The sequence below is a fragment of the Lepidochelys kempii genome, chromosome 17, assembly GCF_965140265.1.
Source record: "Lepidochelys kempii isolate rLepKem1 chromosome 17, rLepKem1.hap2, whole genome shotgun sequence".
In the NCBI taxonomy this organism is placed as follows: Eukaryota; Metazoa; Chordata; order Testudines; family Cheloniidae; genus Lepidochelys; species Lepidochelys kempii.
Window position 1 is genome coordinate 23408053 of NC_133272.1, and position 17579 is coordinate 23425631.

At 50.8% G+C, this 17579-nt stretch overlaps 2 protein-coding genes across 2 annotated transcripts in view; both read right to left on the reverse strand.

Annotated features, from left to right (window-relative positions):
* Window positions 1–668: 668 nt before the first annotated feature.
* Window positions 669–6437, reverse strand: SUPT4H1 (SPT4 homolog, DSIF elongation factor subunit). Its single transcript, XM_073315414.1, has 5 exons — window positions 6274–6437; window positions 5445–5551; window positions 3954–4009; window positions 3525–3578; window positions 669–1180 (listed from the first exon to the last, which is right to left on the reverse strand). Exons 1-5 carry the CDS (start codon window positions 6340–6342, stop codon window positions 1113–1115), a joined length of 354 nt encoding a protein of 117 aa, XP_073171515.1. The 5' UTR covers window positions 6343–6437; the 3' UTR covers window positions 669–1112.
* An 8882-nt stretch (window positions 6438–15319) lies between these two features.
* Window positions 15320–17579, reverse strand: part of RNF43 (ring finger protein 43) — a 130709-nt gene continuing 128449 nt past the window's right edge. The window contains exon 10 of the transcript XR_012155431.1: window positions 15320–15527. The gene's annotated coding sequence lies outside the window, so the exon portion shown is untranslated. The remainder of the gene's footprint in view (window positions 15528–17579) is intronic.

The window sequence follows — 17579 nt, forward strand, 5'->3', positions numbered from 1 at the left end:
ACAGAAGTAACATGAGCAGCATTTTCACAGCAGACAAATGGGAAGAGGAGTAGGGAAGTGCCATCTGCCTGGAGGGCAGGGCACCGGTGAGAGCACAGGGGACTCTGGAGTCCAAGCCGTATGGAGTGTGGGATGTAATGTGTACACCCCTCACTTCTCCCCTTCACTGTGTCCAAGTGCTACCACAAGCCAACTGGAGTCCCTGGTACCCCTCCACGAGCCTTTTTCTTGCTCTACATGCCACAAAATCCTCAGCACCAGCTTCACCTTCCTGCCTCCAGCTTGTGCTAGGTACTATACAAGCAAACAGGGAAAGCCTGCTTGTGACTGTTAGGAGCTACTGCACTATCCAGTGCTCGGTAATGTCCTCCTTCACCCCAGCTCCCTCCTCCCTCCAGCACCTGGCGCTAGAGCTTCAGCCATTAGACTCTGCTCAGTAGTGCAGAAACGAGGCCCAATCCCAGTGAGCACAAGGATTCCCATCTGGCCCAAGGTGCAGAGAAAGGGGTGGCAGTTGCAGAGTCTAAGCCCAATCTACAATTCCAGCATGCAAAGGGCAGCAACCAACCAGAACAACTCCCACGGTGAGTCCCTATATGGGGCCCCAACCCTCCTCAGACAGATTGCTAGGAGGCTGGTGCAATAGGTGACTAGGAAAAGAAAACAGATGCCTGTGACCACATTTTTATTGGGAATATTTACACAAAACAATCCCCTCCCATGACCCCTCCCCCACACAACGTCTGGCTGACCTGCTGCTTCTGAAAAACTCGGGGGGCGGTCGTCTGTACAATGCTCTTAGAGAAATCCTTCATCATACACAGATGTGTTCCTGCCAGCCCACTGCTTCCCCCAACCCTGGCCCCTGGGCTCAAAGATTCTCCATCTGCTGGGTGAAGAGAGAGGCACCTTAAGAATCCAGATAATGCTTGAGAAGCCCCCACTACCACCGCCATCACATCAGGAGTTCCTGCTCGCCTTCCCTCCCACCCACCCCCAGGACTGAAAAGCACCAGAGCTGCTTCCTAGAGCAGTCTCTGTACCCCAGCTGCTCTGCAGAAAAGGAACACTGGCCAGATGCTGGAGACTCCTCCACGTGGTGCAATGACTGCTTAGGTTTTTATGGCTGTGTCTCGGGATTTGTAGGCCACACCTCGGCTCTTCAGCTCCCGTACAATCCCTGCAACAAGGAGACAAACAAGAACTTCAGTGTCATTTGGAAAAGGGAGATTTGGGAAATCTGGTGGCACCCTACCCCAGGTGTAGGCCCTCACCCAGGCCCATAATGCCCAAAGCCTCACTAATACTAATTACTCTGGTTCACATTCCTTGTGAGGTGGGCAAGTCTCAGCCCCATTTTAAAGACGGGCAGCTCAAAGGGCCCTTAAATCATCCAGTCTGACCACCTGTATAACACAGACCATTACATGCCACCCAGTCATCCCTGGATTGGGCCCAATAACTTGTCTTTGACTAAAGCACCTTGCAGAAAGGCATCCAGTCTGGATTTGAGAACATCAAGACCAAGAAATCACCAATCCCTTTGGCAGGTTATTCCAATGGCTCATCACCATCACTGTTAAATATCTGTGTCTGTTTCTACTTTGCATTTGTGTGCTTTAACTTCCACCCACTGGGTCTTCCTTGGCCTTTCTGCACTAGATTAAAGAGCCCTTTGGCATCCAGTATTTTCTCCCCATGTAATTAATTCCCCTGAACCTTCTCTTTGACCAGTTAAACAGGTTGAGCTCTTGAAGTCTCTCACTGCAAGGCATTTTCACCAGCCCTCACATCATTTCTCTGGATTTCTTTACACCCTCTCCAATTTTTTCATCTTTTAAAAAGTGCTGATTCAACAACTGCATGAAGTCTTCCAGTATTGTCTCATCAATGCTGTATATGGAGGTAAACATCGCCTTCATAGTCACTACTCCTGTTTATAGAAAAGGAGTACTTGTGGCACCTTAGAGACTAACCAATTTATTTGAGCATGAACTTTCGTGAGCTACAGCTCACTTCATCGGATGCATACCATGGAAACTGCAGCAGACATTATATACACACAGAGATCATGAAACAATACCTCCTCCCACCCCACTGTCCTGCTGGTAATAGCTTATCTAAAGTGATAAAGGGGGGGGGGGGTGAGAAAGCCTGGATTTGTGCTGGAAATGGCCCACCTTGATTATCATGCACATTGTAGGGAGAGTGGTCACTTTGGATGGGCTATTACCAGCAGGAGAGTGAGTTTGTGTGTGTGGTTTTTGGAGGGGGGTGAGAAAACCTGGATTTGTGCTGGAAATGGCCCAACTTGATGATCACTTTGGAGGTATTGTTTCATGATCTCTGTGTGTATATAATGTCTGCTGCAGTTTCCACGGTATGCATCCGATGAAGTGAGCTGTAGCTCACGAAAGCTCATGCTCAAATAAATTGGTTAGTCTCTAAGGTGCCACAAGTACTCCTGTTTATGTATCATGTCTCACTTTAGCTCTATCTGCCCCAGCATCACACTGGGAACTCAGGATGATTTGCTTGTCCACTTGACCCTTCAATCCTTTAAAGGCTCACTGTAGGTACAGCCTGCATTTCTTCTTCCTAGATGCATTGCATTGCATCATCTCCTTTTCCCAAACCATTAGGTAGGGCTAAGGTTTGAGCAGATTCCAACCATGTCAGTTCTGAGCTGCCTTCTGAGACTGTTGGCAGGTTGCCTGGATGGTTTCCCCACCTATCTCCTTGACTGTCCACAGTTTCTCTCTCCATGCACACTTCCATAGAGAAGAATTTTCGGCAGTCGGCAGGAGGTTACTCTAGCAGCATGGCCAAACTACTGAAGTTTTCAGAGCTCTGTGTAAGCTTGACAATTTGTGTCTCTTACCCACAGAAGGTGGTCCAATAGAAAGATATTACCTGACCCACCCTGTCTCATTAATATCCTGGGACCCACATGGCTAAAACACTGCCTGGCCCATCTTTGTCATTTACTACTCCCCCTTTGTCTCACCTGCAAATTTGACCAGCAATGATTTTATGTTTACATCCAGATCAATGGATATAAACATGATGGCAATGTTGCCGCATTGGGCCTCCTACCAATGTCGGCGGAACCCCACCAGTAAAACACCCACATTACCCACGTTTGATGACGATTCCCCATCGACAAGTACTTTTTGAGATTGTCAGTTAGCCAGTTTGTACTCAGCTTAACACATTCTCTGATACTGTACAATTCTCTTTTTAAAAATAAAGATCAGAATGGTGTGTTGTACTAAATCAAATGCCTTACAAGAATCTAGGTAAATTACACGTATGCATTTTTATTAAGCAAACATATAACCTCAAAATGAAATCAGGCAGAGAGGTACAAAACTTGCCTGGGTCATACAGAGAGTACATGGCAGAGCTGAGAAGAGAATCCTGATCCTCCCTCCACCATGTGCGCATTCAGGTGAGTCCCCCTACATGGGGAGACACCATCCCACCATGCTTTTAAAAATCAGGAGAAAAGTCAGCCAGATTACCTTGGGGCAGACGACCAGTTACAGACACTGCATACACACCAGGCTTGAAATTACCTGCAAGAGAAAGACAAAACCAGCACACACGCTGGCTTATTCTCCACATCACCATCCAGGCAAGAGAACTCAGCCTGTGGTAATTTGGTGTGTTGAATCCCCCCCACCTCTACCCCAAATTCAATGGTAATAAGGGAGGAATTCACTAGAAGGGAGTGAGAAAGCACTTTTCCCACGGAGAGTAAATCACGGTGTCTTTAAAGGACACCTGCTCAACAGCAGGGCACCAGCCAGGACTCCACAGCCCCACCTGGGACTTATCCAACCCCCCTGGCCCTGCAGGGGTGGTGAGAAAAGCTATTGCTGCTACCTGAACATTCGCCAAAGGAAAATAAGCTAAATTATAAATCCATATTAGAAGAGAGAGACACTCACTGACACGCTGCCACTTGGAGACCCAGCTGTCCTCAGGGCTCATCATAGCAATAATCCTGCAGAAGAGAAGAGGGTTAGTGCACAAGGCATGTTCCTGACAACAAGCCCCACCACACAGCACAACCCAGACTAACGAGAGATAGGATGATGAGCAAGTCAAGACCCCCTCCCCAACAGTGCTCTACATTCCCCAGCACTTGGGAGCAGTGGTATCATGGATACTAGCAGCAAAAATGAAGCCCTCTTCTATGGCGTCACCATGTCAGAGCTCCCTCTGGCAAAAGACAAAGTGGAGGAGGGGGAAGTGTGGAAACAGGAGACTCCCATCTACCCATGGGAACGTACCAGCTCCAGCAGGTTGAGCGAGACATGTCTGCCTTGACCAGTCAGATCAGACACTTGAGACTCCACTATCTATACACATGGCTGGCACTGGGAATGAGGGTGGATAATCAGCCGAATATGAGCTCCCATAGGAAGCTGTAGCCAAAAGAGATAATATGATCCTGGGATGCATAAACAGAAGAATCTTGAGTAGGGGTAGAAATGTTATTTTACATCTGTATTTGGCCCTGGTGCGACCACTGTCACAATACTGTGTCCAGTTCTGGTGCCCACAATTCAAGAAGGCTGTTGATAAATTGGAGAGGGTTCAGAGAAGAGCCATGAGAAGGATTCAAAGATTAGAAAACCTGCCTCATAGTGAGAGACTCAAAGAGCTAAATCTATTTAGCTAACCAAAGAGAAGGTTAAGGTGTGACTTGATTAGTCTATAAGTATCTACAGGGGGAACAAATATTTAATAAAGAGCTCTTCAATCTAGCTGAGAAAGCTGTGACACAAGCCAATGGCTGGAAGTAGATGCTAGACAAATTCAGATGAGAAATAAGGCATAATTTCCTAACCATGAGGTAATTAACCATTAGAACAATTTACCAAGGATTTTGGTGGATTCTTCATCACCAACAATTTTTAAATCAAGACTGGACGTTTTTCTAAAAGTTCTGCTTCAAGAATCACTTTAATGACAATCTCTGGCCTATGTTCTACAGGTCAGACTACTACATGGTCACAATGATCCCTTCTGGCCTTGGAGTTCATGAATCTGTATTATATAGCGGGGTGGCCTAATGGCGGCTCATGAGCCACGTGGCTCTTTTACAGTTAAAGTGCAGCTCACAGAGCCCCCCGTTCTCCACCTACCAGACTGGATGGGGGGGAGCTCGGGGCTTCTGCCCTGCACCAGGATGGCTGGGCTAGGGGGAATCTGGTCAGAGGGAGGTAGGTCTAGGAGCGTCAGCCCCACAGGAGGCACATGCCGGGATTCAGTGGCTTCAGCCCCACTCTTGGTGAAGCTCCGAGCCCCAGCAGGCGGCTCCCACAGCCCAAGGGGGAGCGGCCTGGCCAGGAAGCACTAGAGCTAGTGTCTAGTAGGACCTGAGTTCCCAGAAAGTCACTGGGGCCCCCCAGCTGCCTTAGCCCCAGGCTCACCCATCAAAGGAGGAGCTGGTGCAGTCATAGACCATCTCACGGTTGCCCTTCATCTGCAGGTAGGCGTCGCAGTTATCGCACCCGTCATACTCGAACTGGTCAATGGTCTGTGTGGCAGGAAGAGAGGGATCAGAGCCTGGTGTCCCCACGTGTGTCCCCTTCCCCTCCACGCCTGCCTGCCCCGCCCCGCACTCGCCCCGTGTCCCCCGCCTGCCCGCCCCCAGCACCCGCCTGCCCCCCCCCCAGCACCCGCCTGCCCCCCCCGCGCCCGCCCCCAGCACCCGCCTGCCCCCCCCGCACTCGCCCCATGTCCCCCGCCTGTCCCCCACCGCGCCCGCCCCGTGTCCCCCGCCTGCCCCCCCCCGCGCCCGCCCCCGGCACCCGCCTGCCCCGCCCCGCACTCGCCCCGTGTCCCCCGCCTGCCCCCCCCGCGCCCGCCCCCGGCACCCGCCTGCCCCCCCCGCGCCCGCCCCCGGCACCCGCCTGCCCCGCCCCGCACTCGCCCCGTGTCCCCCGCCTGCCCCCCCCGCGCCCGCCCCCGGCACCCGCCTGCCCCGCCCCGCACTCGCCCCGTGTCCCCCGCCTGCCCCGCCCGCGCCCGCCCCCAGCACCCGCCTGCCCCCCCCCGCGCCCGCCCCGTGTCCCCCGCCTGCCCCCCCCCGCCCCCGCCCCCGGCACCCGCCTGCCCCCCCCCCGCGCCCGCCCCGTGTCCCCCGCCTGCCCCCCCGCCCCCGCCCCCGGCACCCGCCTGCCCCGCCCCGCACTCGCCCCGTGTCCCGCGCCCGCCCCCGGCACCCGCCCGCCCCGTGTCCCCCCCGTGTCCCGGCACCTTGACCAAGGAGCAGAGCAGACAGGCCCGCAGATGCCGCAGATCCTTGGGCACCGTCTCCAGCGCCATCCCTCGCCCACCCGCAGCGGGAGAAGGCGAAGCCCCGCGGAGCGCAGACAGAGCGGCTCGGCCACTTCCTGTGACGGAGAAGCGGACTTCCGGTCCCGCGCCACTCTCGGCGCAAGCGCAGAATGCTCCGTTCCCGGGCGGGGGAGGCGCGAGCCGGAGAACGCCCCCCCCCCCCGCGCCAGGCGGGGCTTGGCAACGGGCCCGAGCTCGCTTAGCAACGCGGCCCGGCTCCCTGCGGACCCGCGGGACGGCCCGGCGGGAGCGGCGCTCTGGGGAGCCGTCGCTCGCTTCCCGCAGCCCTCGTGGAGGTCGGAAGATGCGGGGAGCAGCTCTGCCCGGGCGGAGCTGGCGTGTGGCCAGCGGGGGGATGGAGCCAGCGATGTCCCGGAGCTGGAGCCTGCTGCGGGGGGCGGGGGGGCGGGTGCTGGCGGGAACTCTCCGACCAGCGGCTTAAACAGGCGAACTGCGCGAGAAATGTCGAAGGGCCTGTTCTGCTGTTTACATCCCAGTGCAGAGATTATCCTTGTTAAGAACCAGAGCTGGGCAAGGAAAGTGGGGGCCCCTGACGGAATGAGGGGGGCAACCTGGTCACAGAGGATGCGGAAAAAGCGAATGTACTCAATGCTTTTTTTGCCTCTGTCTTCACGAACAAGGTCAGCTCCCAGACTGCTGTGCTGGGCATCACAGCATGGGGAATAGATGGCCAGCCCTCTGTGGAGATAGAGGTGGTTCGGGACTATTTAGAAAAGCTGGACGTGCACAAGTCCATGGGGCCGGATGCGTTGCATCCGAGAGTGCTGAAGGAATTGGCGGCTGTGATTGCAGAGCCATTGGCCATTATCTTTCAAAACTCATGGCGATCGGGGAAGTCCCGGACGACTGGAAAAAGGCTTATGAAGTGCCCATCTTTAAAAAAGGGGAGAAGGAGGATCCTGGGAACTACAGGCCAGTCAGCCTCACCTCAGTCCCTGGAAAAATCATGGAGCAGGTCCTCAAGGAATCAATTCTGAAGCACTTGGAGGAGAGGAAAGTGATCAGGAACAGTCAGCATGGATTCACCAAGGGCAAGTCATGCCTGACTAATCTAATTGCCTTCTATGACGAGATAACTGGCTCTGTGGATGAAGGGAAAGCAGTGGACGTGTTATTCCTTGACTTTAGCAAAGCTTTTGACACGGTCTCCCACAGTATTCTTGCCAGCAAGTTAAGGAAGTATGGGCTGGCTGAATGGAATATAAGGTGGATAGAAAGCTGGCTAGATGGTCGGGCTCAACAGGTAGTCATCAATGGCTCCATGTCTAGTTGGCAGCCGGTATCAAGCGGAGTGCCCCAAAGGTCAGTCCTGGGGCCGGTTTTGTTCAATATCTTCATAAATGATCTGGAGGATGGTGTGGATTGCACCCTCAGCAACTTTGCAGATGACACTAAACTGGGAGGAGGGGTAGGTACGCTGGAGGGTAGGGATAGGATACAGAGGGCCCTATACAAATTGGAGGATTGGGCCAAAAGAAATCTGATGAGGTTCAACAAGGACAACTGCAGAGTCTTCCACTTAGGATGGAAGAATCCCATGCACCGCTACAGACTAGGGACCGAGTGGCTAGGCAGCAGTTCTGCAGAAAAGGACCTAAGGGTTAGAGTGGACGAGAAGCTGGATATAAGCCAACAGCGTGACTTTGTTGCCAAAAAGGCTAATGGCATTTTGGGCTGTATACGTAGGGGCATTGCCAGCAGATGGAGGGATGTGATCGTTCCCCTCTATTCGAGACATTGGTGAGGCCTCATCTGGAGTACTGTGTCCAGTTTTGGGCCCCACACTACAAGATGGATGTGGAAAAATTGGAAAACGTCCAGCGGAGGGCAACAGAAATGATTAGGGGACTGGAACTCATGACTTATGAGGAGATGCTGAGGGAACTGGGATTGTTTAGTCTGTGGAAGAGAAGAATGAGGGGGGATTTATAGCTGCTTTGAACTACCTGAAAGGGGTTTCCGAAGAGGATGGATGTAGGCTGTTCTCAGTGGTGGCAGATGACAGAACAAGGAGTAATAGTTTCAAGATGCAGTGGGGGAGATTTAGGTTGGATATTAGGAAAAACTTTTTCACTAGGAGGGTGGTGAAGTACTGGAATGGGTTACCTAGGGAGATGGTGAAATCTCCATCCTTTGAGGTTTTTAAGGTCAGGCTTGACAAAGCCCTGGTTGGGATGATTTAGTTGGGGATTGGTCCTGCTTTGAGCAAGGGGTTGGACTAGATGGCCTCCTGAGGTCCCTTCATACCCTGAGATTCTATGATTCTCTTTCCTGTGTGAATCGTGCAACCAGACCATTCCCCCAGCTAGATCAGCAGCAGAGGCTGAACCCCTTGATCTTTAGATGCTTTGTAAAGATTCTTTGCTAAGTGAGCTACAGGAGAAACTACTGACACTTGTGTAGACCAGCCACTGGAGTAGGACTTGATATGCATTTTCCCAGTGAGTTACTCAACTGTTTATTGGTCAATAGTAGGTTATTGGGCCCAGATCCTCCATGGAAGTTAGGTATCAGGGGGTAGCCGTGTTAGTCTGTATCCACAAAAACAACAAGGTGTCCGGTGGCACCTTAAAGACTAACAGATGTATTTGGGTATAAGCTTTCGTGGGCTAGAACCCACTTCATCGGATGCATGGAGTGAAAATTACAGATGCAGGCATTATTATACTGACACATGAAAAGAAGGGAGTTACTTCACAAGTGGAGAACCAGTGTTAGTTAGGACCCTAAGGGTATGTCTACACTACGAAATTAGGTCGAATTTATAGAAGTCGGTTTTTTTGAAATCGGTTTTATATATTCGAGTGTGTGTGTCCCCACAGAAAATGCTCTAAGTGCATTAAGTGCATTAACTCGGCGGAGCGCTTCCACAGTACCGAGGCAAGCGTCGACTTCTGGAGCGTTGCACTGTGGGTAGCTATCCCACAGTTCCCGCAGTCTCCGCTGCCCATTGGAATTCTGGGTTGATATCCCAATGCCTGATGGGGCTAAAACATTGTCGCGGGTGGTTCTGGGTACATATCGTCAGGACCCCGTTCCCACCCTCCCTCCCCCCGTGAAAGCAAGGGCAGACAATCATTTCGCGCCTTTTTTGTCTGCTGCCAGCCAAAGATGTAAAGGATAGATGGAGTGGGTCAGAACAAGAAATAGACCAGATTTGTTTTGTACTCATTTTCCTCCTCCCCTGTCTAGATCACACTGCAGTCAGTCACAGAGAAGGCGCAGCGAGGTTAATCTAGCCATGTATCAATCAGAGGCCAGGCTAACCTCCTTGTTCCAATAACAACGATAACTTTGGTGCACCATTTCTTATTGGAACCCTCCGTGCAGTCCTGCCTGAAATACTCCTTGATGTACAGGCACACCCTTTGTTGATTTTAGCTCCCTGAAGCCAACCCTGTAAGCCGTGTCGTCAGTCGCCCCTCCCTCCGTCAGAGCAACAGCAGACAATCGTTCCGCGCCTTTTTTCTGTGCGGACGCCATACCAAGGCAAGCATGGAGGCCGCTGAGCTCATTTTGGCAATTAGGAGCACATCAACCACCACACGCATTATCCAGCAGTATATGCAGCACCAGAACATGGCAACGCGATACCGGGCGAGGAGGCGACGTCAGCGCGGTCCCGTGAGTGATCAGGACATGGACACAGATTTCTCTGAAAGCATGAGCCCTGCCAATGCATGCATCATGGTGCTAATGGGGCAAGTTCATGCTGTGGAACGCCGATTCTGGGCTCGGGAAACAAGCACAGACTGGTGGGACCGCATAGTGTTGCAGGTCTGGGACGATTCCCAGTGGCTGCGAAACTTTCGCATGCGTAAGGGCACTTTCATGGAACTTTGTGACTTGCTTTCCCCTGCCCTGAAGCGCATGAATACCAGGATGAGAGCAGCCCTCACAGTTGAGAAGCGAGTGGCGATAGCCCTGTGGAAGCTTGCAACGCCAGACAGCTACCGGTCAGTTGGGAATCAATTTGGAGTGGGCAAATCTACTGTGGGGGCTGCTGTGATGCAAGTAGCTCACGCAATCAAAGATCTGCTGATATCAAGGGTAGTGACCCTGGGAAATGTGCAGGTCATAGTGGATGGCTTTGCTGCAATGGGATTCCCTAACTGTGGTGGGGCTATAGACGGAACCCATATCCCTATCTTGGCACCAGAGCACCAAGCCGGCGAGTACATAAACCGCAAGGGGTACTTTTCAATAGTGCTGCAAGCTCTGGTGGATCACAAGGGACGTTTCACCAACATCAACGTGGGATGGCCGGGAAAGGTGCATGACGCTCGCATCTTCAGGAACTCTGGTCTGTTTCAAAAGCTGCAGGAAGGGACTTTCTTCCCAGACCAGAAAATAACTGTTGGGGATGTTGAAATGCCTATATGTATCCTTGGGGACCCAGCCTACCCCTTAATGCCATGGCTCATGAAGCCGTACACAGGCAGCCTGGACAGTGGTCAGGAGCTGTTCAACTACAGGCTGAGCAAGTGCAGAATGGTGGTAGAATGTGCATTTGGACGTTTAAAGGCGCGCTGGCGCAGTTTACTGACTCGCTTAGACCTCAGCGAAACCAATATTCCCACTGTTATTACTGCTTGCTGTGTGCTCCACAATATCTGTGAGAGTAAGGGGGAGACGTTTATGGCGGGGTGGGAGATTGAGGCAAATCGCCTGGCTGCTGGTTACGCGCAGCCAGACACCAGGGCGGTTAGAAGAGCTCAGGAGGGCGCGGTACGCATCAGAGAAGCTTTGAAAACCAGTTTCATGACTGGCCAGGCTACAGTGTGAAAGTTCTGTTTGTTTCTCCTTGATGAAACCCCCCGCCCCTTGGTTCACTCTACTTCCCTGTAAGCTAACCACCCTCCCCTCCTCCCTTTAATCACCGCTTGCAGAGGCAATAAAGTCATTGCTGCTTCACAGTCATGCATTCGTTATTCATTCATCACACAAATAGGGAGATGACTACCAAGGTATCCCAGGAGGGGTGGTGGAGGAGGGAAGGAAAATGCCACACAGCACTTTAAGCACAGCACTTTAAAAGTTTACAACTTTAAAATTTATTGAATGACAGCCTTCTTTTTTTTGGGCAATCCTCTGTTGTGGAGTGGCTGGTTGGCCGGAGGCCCCCGCACCGCGTTCTTGGGCGTCTGGGTGTGGAGGCTATGGAACTTGGGGAGGAGGGCGGTTGGTTACAGAGGGGCAGCAGTGGCAGTCTGTGCTCCAGCTGCCTTTGCTGCAGCTCAACCATACACTGTAGCATTCTGGTTTGGTCCTGCAGCAGCCTCAGCATTGAATCCTGCCTCCTCTCATCACGCTGCCGCCACATTTGAGCTTCAGCCCTGTCTTCAGCCCGCCACTTACTCTCTTCAGCCCTCCACCTCTCCTCCCGGTCATTTTGTGCTTTCCTGCACTCTGACATTATTTGCCTCCACGCATTCGTCTGTGCTCTGTCAGTGTGGGAGGACAGCATTAGCTCGGAGAACATTTCATCTCGAGTGCGTTTTTTTTTCTTTCTAAGCTTCACTAGCCTCTGGGAAGGAGAAGATCCTGTGATCATTGAAACACATGCAGCTGGTGGAGAAAAAAAAAGGGACAGCGGTATTTAAAAAGACACATTTTATAAAACAGTCGCTACACTCTTTCAGGGTAAACCTTGCTGTTAACATTACATACATAGCACATGTGCTTTCGTTACAAGGTCGCATTTTGCCTCCTCCCACCACGTGACTACCCCCTCAACCTTCCCCCCTCCCTGTGGCTAACAGCGGGGAACATTTCTGTTCAGCCACAGGCAAACAGCCCAGCAGGAATGGGCTATACTGAGTGTCCCTGAAGAAAAGCACCCTATTTCAACCAGGTGACCATGAATTATATCTCACTCTCCTGAGGATAACACAGAGAGAGAAAGAATGGATTTTGGTTGAATGCCAGCAAACATACACTGCAATGCTTTGTTCTACAGTGATTCCCGAGTATGTGTTACTGGCCTGGAGTGATAAAAGTGTCCTACCATGAAGGACGAAATAAGGCTGCCCTCCCCAGAAACCTTTTGCAAAGGCTTTAGGACTACATCTAGGAGAACCGCAAATGCCAGGGCAAAGTAATCCTTTCACATGCTTGCTTTTAAACCATGTATAGCATTTTAAAAGGTACACTCACCAGAGGTCCCTTCTCCGCCTGCTGGGTCCAGGAGGCAGCCTTGGGTGGGTTCGGGGGGTACTGGCTCCAGGTCTAGGGTGAGAAACAGTTCCTGGCTGTCGGGAAAACCGGTTTCTCCGCTTGCTTGCTGTGAGCTATCTACAACCTCCTCCTCCTCCTCATCTTCTTCGTCCCCAAAACCTGCTTCCGTATTGCCTCCATCTCCATTGAAGGAGTCAAACAACACGGCTGGGGTAGTGGTGGCTGAACCCCCTAAAATGGCATGCAGCTCATCATAGAAGCGGCATGTTTGGGGCTCTGACCCAGAGCGGCTGTTTGCCTCTCTGGTTTTCTGGTAGGCTTGCCTCAGCTCCTTCAGTTTCACGCGGCACTGCTTCGGGTCCCTGTTATGGCCTCTGTCCTTCATGCCCTGGGAGATTTTCACAAAGGTTTTGGCATTTCGAAAACTGGAACGGAGTTCTGATAGCACGGATTCCTCTCCCCAAACAGCGATCAGATCCCGTACCTCCCGTTCGGTCCATGCTGGAGCTCTTTTGCGATTCTGGGACTCCATCATGGTCACCTGTGCTGATGAGCTCTGCATGGTCACCTGCAGCTTGCCACGCTGGCCAAACAGGAAATGAGATTCAAAAGTTCGCGGTTCTTTTCCTGTCTACCTGGCCAGTGCATCTGAGTTGAGAGTGCTGTCCAGAGCGGTCAGAATGGAGCACTCTGGGATAGCTCCCGGAGGCCAATACCATCGAATTGTGTCCACAGTACCCCAAATTCGAGCTGGGAACGTCGATTTAAGCGCTAATCCACTTGTCAGGGGTGGAGTAAGGAAATCGATTTTAAGAGCCCTTTAAGTCGAAATAAAGGGCTTCACTGTGTGGACGGGTGCAGGTTTAAATCGATTTAATGTTGCTAAATTCGACCTAAAGTCCTAGTGTAGACCAGGGCTTAATGGAAGTTAGGATCCTAAATACCTTTGAGGATCTGGGCTTTAGTGACCAGGAATTTTGGAGTCTGTTACTGGCTCTGGAAACTGCGTGTGGCTGGAGAAGAGAAGACAGGTCTCCAGTTCATTTCTCTGGCAGCAAGACAGAAATATCCTTGCCTGAAGGGAGGGGAGCAGTGCACAAGTGACTGGTTTCCACTGTAGTGAACTTGGCTTTTTTCCTCTGGCTCTTTTGGAGTATGCCTGCACTGCAATAGGAGGTGTGATTGCAGCATGTGTAGACATACTTGAGCTAGTTTTAATCTAGCTAGTTCAGGTACTAATAGCAATTAAACTGTCAAGCACAAACCCACTAGGGAGCCTGGGTATGTACCATAAGCCTCTAGGGCCTGTGCTATGTTAGCTCATAGGTTGTAGCTGGCTCATAATCCTCTATGTCAGGGGTCAGCAACCTTTCAGAAGTGATGTGCCGAGTCTTCATTTATTCCCTCTAATTTAAGGTTTTGCGTGCCAGTCATACATTTTAATGTTTTTAGAAGGTCTCTTTCTATAAGATACAACTAAACTATTGTTGTATGTAAAGTAAATAAGGTTTTTAAAATGTTTAAGAAGCTTCATTTAAAATTAAATTAAAATGCAGATCTTATCAGTTTAGTGTGATCCTTGCCCTTGCTTTTCCTTGCTGAGTTTTCCAATGTCTGGCATGTATTTGGATACTTTAAGCTGCACACAGGCTTCTGAGTGATCAGTTGTTAACTGGCTCCAAGAGGGACAGAGGACAGATTTCATGTGTGAAAGTATCTGTTCAAACAGGTATGTGGATCCAAATGCTGAAAGCATTGCGAACGCAATTTTCTTCAAACAGTTAAATTTCACTGGCAGGGACATCCAGCAGGTCAGAATAGAGGCCCCATGATCACTGTCAGTAGCTTTAAGTGCACTCCGCAGATCTCGAAACTTTGATGCCCACAATTCTGAGCTTTTTAACTGAATGAGCTGTATTTCGAAATTTTCAACACCCATCCACTGAAATACAGACAAATCCGAGTCACTTTAGTTGAACTTTTCAGGTTCAATTAGAAAAGAAAGCATTGGGCCAAATCACTGGAAATCTTCAAATCTGTCAGAAAATTCTGATCCAGTTCTTGCATGTACATTCTAATCTCAACATCAAACACAGCGCGCTGTTCCACGTGATGTGAAAGTGATGTAAGCAGCAAATCAGGACTTAAAAATATCCCGGTACAGTGGCGCTGGAACAATTTTTAAGGTGGGGTGCTGAGCTGCGCCCCCTCTTGCCCCTGTCGGCATCCCTCACTGCCCCAGGCTGGGGCCAGTGGGCCACAGCTCGGGGTGGCTGCAGAGCCCCGGGCCAGCGGCCAGGACCCGAGGCCAACAGCAGAGTCCCCAGGACCAGCAGCGGGCTGAGCAGGGCCGGCAGATGGAACCCCAGCTGGCAGGGGGCCAGCGGCCGGTACCCCAGGCCAGCAGCGGAGCCCCCGGGACCGATGGCCGGGCTGAGCAGGGCCAGCAGCGGGCTGAGGGGGGCCAGCGGACAGAACCCCAGGCCAGCAGCAGAGCCCCTGGGACTGGTGGCCAGGAGCCGGGCAGTGTGAGTGCCACTGAAAATCAGCTTGTGTGCCGCCTGCCTACTCTTACTCTATGTAGTCCAGCCACTGGAAGATAAAGAACCATTCCGTGTTAGTGTGGGTGATGCACAATAAAAAATAAATTGCTGTACTGCTCAAAGCCTCGGTCCTTCATCTAATTATCTCCTTTTTCTTTCTTCCTGCCTCTTTTCCTTTACTTTTCAGTTTTTGATTTGATTCACTTTTCTTTCCTCTTTCTCTGTTTAACTCTCCCATCCTCCCACACGCTCATCTAATGCACTTACTTCACCTCCTCACTTTAGAGTATCAGGAGGGGAGAGATGATGAAGCCATTTTGTTGCCCCAGGAATGTGACTTGTCCTGCCTTTTCTCCCAGGAAGGGGATGGGAAGCCACCAAAGGAATCTGAAGAGGGGTGTCTTTGTTGCGTCTGATTCCAGCCCCTGCTCACTGCAAGGAATGAGGGGTTTGTGACATTAGTTAATGTTTGTGCAGTGCTTTACTCAGGCTACTGGAATTCCTGGAACCCAGCAGATTGCACAGGCAGCTAACACAGAGAACTACAGCTTGGGCTTGTCAGAGGGCAGAAGCAAACCTGCCTACTGTGCTATCTTCACAATGCTGGCTGCCCAAGGGGTGAAGTGAGGGTAAGTACAGTAGTTACTCACTGACAGAGACAGCTGGACCAGGCTCCCAATGACTATCCCCCAAACCTAGCACACAGCTCCAGTGGCCCATCCCCCCTTGAGACACTACTTGTGGGAGGAGATCCCCCACACTCTGGTTGTGGGGGAGAAGGGAGAGAAAGTGAGTCAGGGTGGTTTTCACCCTGTCCACACCCACACCTTCAACAGTCAGCAGTCCCTCTCCCTCATGGGCTAACCGACTTTTGTTACCAGATAAGGAGCTAGCAGGCAGTACTACAGATTCAATTCCTACTGCTGATGTGTGATGGGTTGTTACATTTGTACACAATAGCATCTGGTTTTGTTTTTTTCAAAAACTAGAAGATTAACTAGAAGCAAACTACATTGAAAGAACATTATTTAGGTTGCAAAGTGCTATTGGAGCACTTGAAAGTTAGGAAACGCCAGATTTAGGGTAGCCCATGCAACCTTAATTTGCCTTCTTTGTGTGTATGTGTTTTTAATTACTTGACCACATATTGTTTTTCCTATGAGACCTCTGCCTCATTCAGTGCACAAGTTGGGTGCACAAGTGAACAGAATTAAAGTTGCACAGGCAACCAACTTTCAAGTACTTGACTTTGCTCACGTACTGGATTGCACCTCCTGCTCCCACCTACAGCTAGGAGCTTGGGAGTGTCCTCATGTTAACATGAGATCATTTGAGATAATTTATTTCTGTGGAATTGGAAGGAGGCACCTTCTTAGAACACAAGCCTCTAATGACTGTATACAGAACAAAAACACGAGCAGACTTGATACGTGGATAAATATATTAGTAAATAAATATATTTCTGAGCACATCACCGTATTCAGACATCTTTGTTTCCATCTCAGACATAAATATACAGATTTGCATATATAAAAAACCTATTCTTCCTTTTTGGTTTGTAATTTACCCAAAACACCCAAGAGCCTTGCAGAACAGACTCAGCAAAAACTAAAAACCATGTTCACATTTCAAAAGGATCTGAGCTTTACAAGACGAAGGAACAGAGGGTTCTTTGCATGAATGAAGGAGGCTACAGACACAACTCTGGGAGCTGTGCCCACTTTGGGTTCCTCTCAGTGACACTGGCTGTCCTGGGAAGAGGATATAACTCAGCTGCCTGTGAGCTCTGGGAAAGTGCTGAGGGTTCAGTAATGAGTAATGCTCATTTGAGAAGCTCTGGCGTTCACTTCTACTCCCAGCGGGGTCCTCCACTCTCTTAGGGCAAGGAAAGAGAGCTTAAAAACTGAACCCCTGCCTTGGACAAATACTACAAACATTCAATGCTTGATCCTGAGAGCTGCTGAGCACCTGTACATCTCCTTGAAGTTACAAGTCCCTTTGGAGTTGCAAGTGTTCAGCACGTCAGGATTATTTTTCATTGATTCCAAGGCCAAGGAATCTATTCCTCCTCCTATTTAATGGTCCCTTGGAATAACTCTTCCAGGCAGAGCTCTTCCCCTTCTTCCCATCTGATAACCTATATGGACAGAACTGCAAACCCTTCCCCATCTAAACTACTCCCTAGATGTGCTCTCCATGTCCAGAGGGATCCTGAGGCCTTGATAGGTTGGTTTTGTGAAAGAAAAGTAGCAGCATAAGGCCAGGAAATGAAAACACTTTAAAGTGGGAGCTGTCCAATGCAGCCCACCTAATACTGCAGTACAGAGCAGCAGGGGTCCTTTACTACTGAGCACACATTCTACTGAGCCTGGGGCTTATGCCAGTCAGAGTCCTCCTAAAGGAAAGAGATGAATACTATTGAATAAGAGACCTAGTCTTTCAAGGTGCCAAGTGGGCTCAATTCCTGCAGCCATCAACGGGGGT

Bases quoted from the DNA above. Each gene is read 5' to 3' on its own strand.
- SUPT4H1 (XM_073315414.1), bottom strand. From the start codon at position 6,342: ATGGCGCTGGAGACGGTGCCCAAGGATCTGCGGCATCTGCGGGCCTGT. The intron at 3,579-3,953 runs GTGAGTGTCTCT...TTTCTCTTGCAG, and splicing joins CTCCAAGTGGCAGCGTGTCA to GTAATTTCAAGCCTGGTGTG. The intron at 1,181-3,524 runs GTAATCTGGCTG...TCCTTGTTGCAG, and splicing joins AACTGGTCGTCTGCCCCAAG to GGATTGTACGGGAGCTGAAG.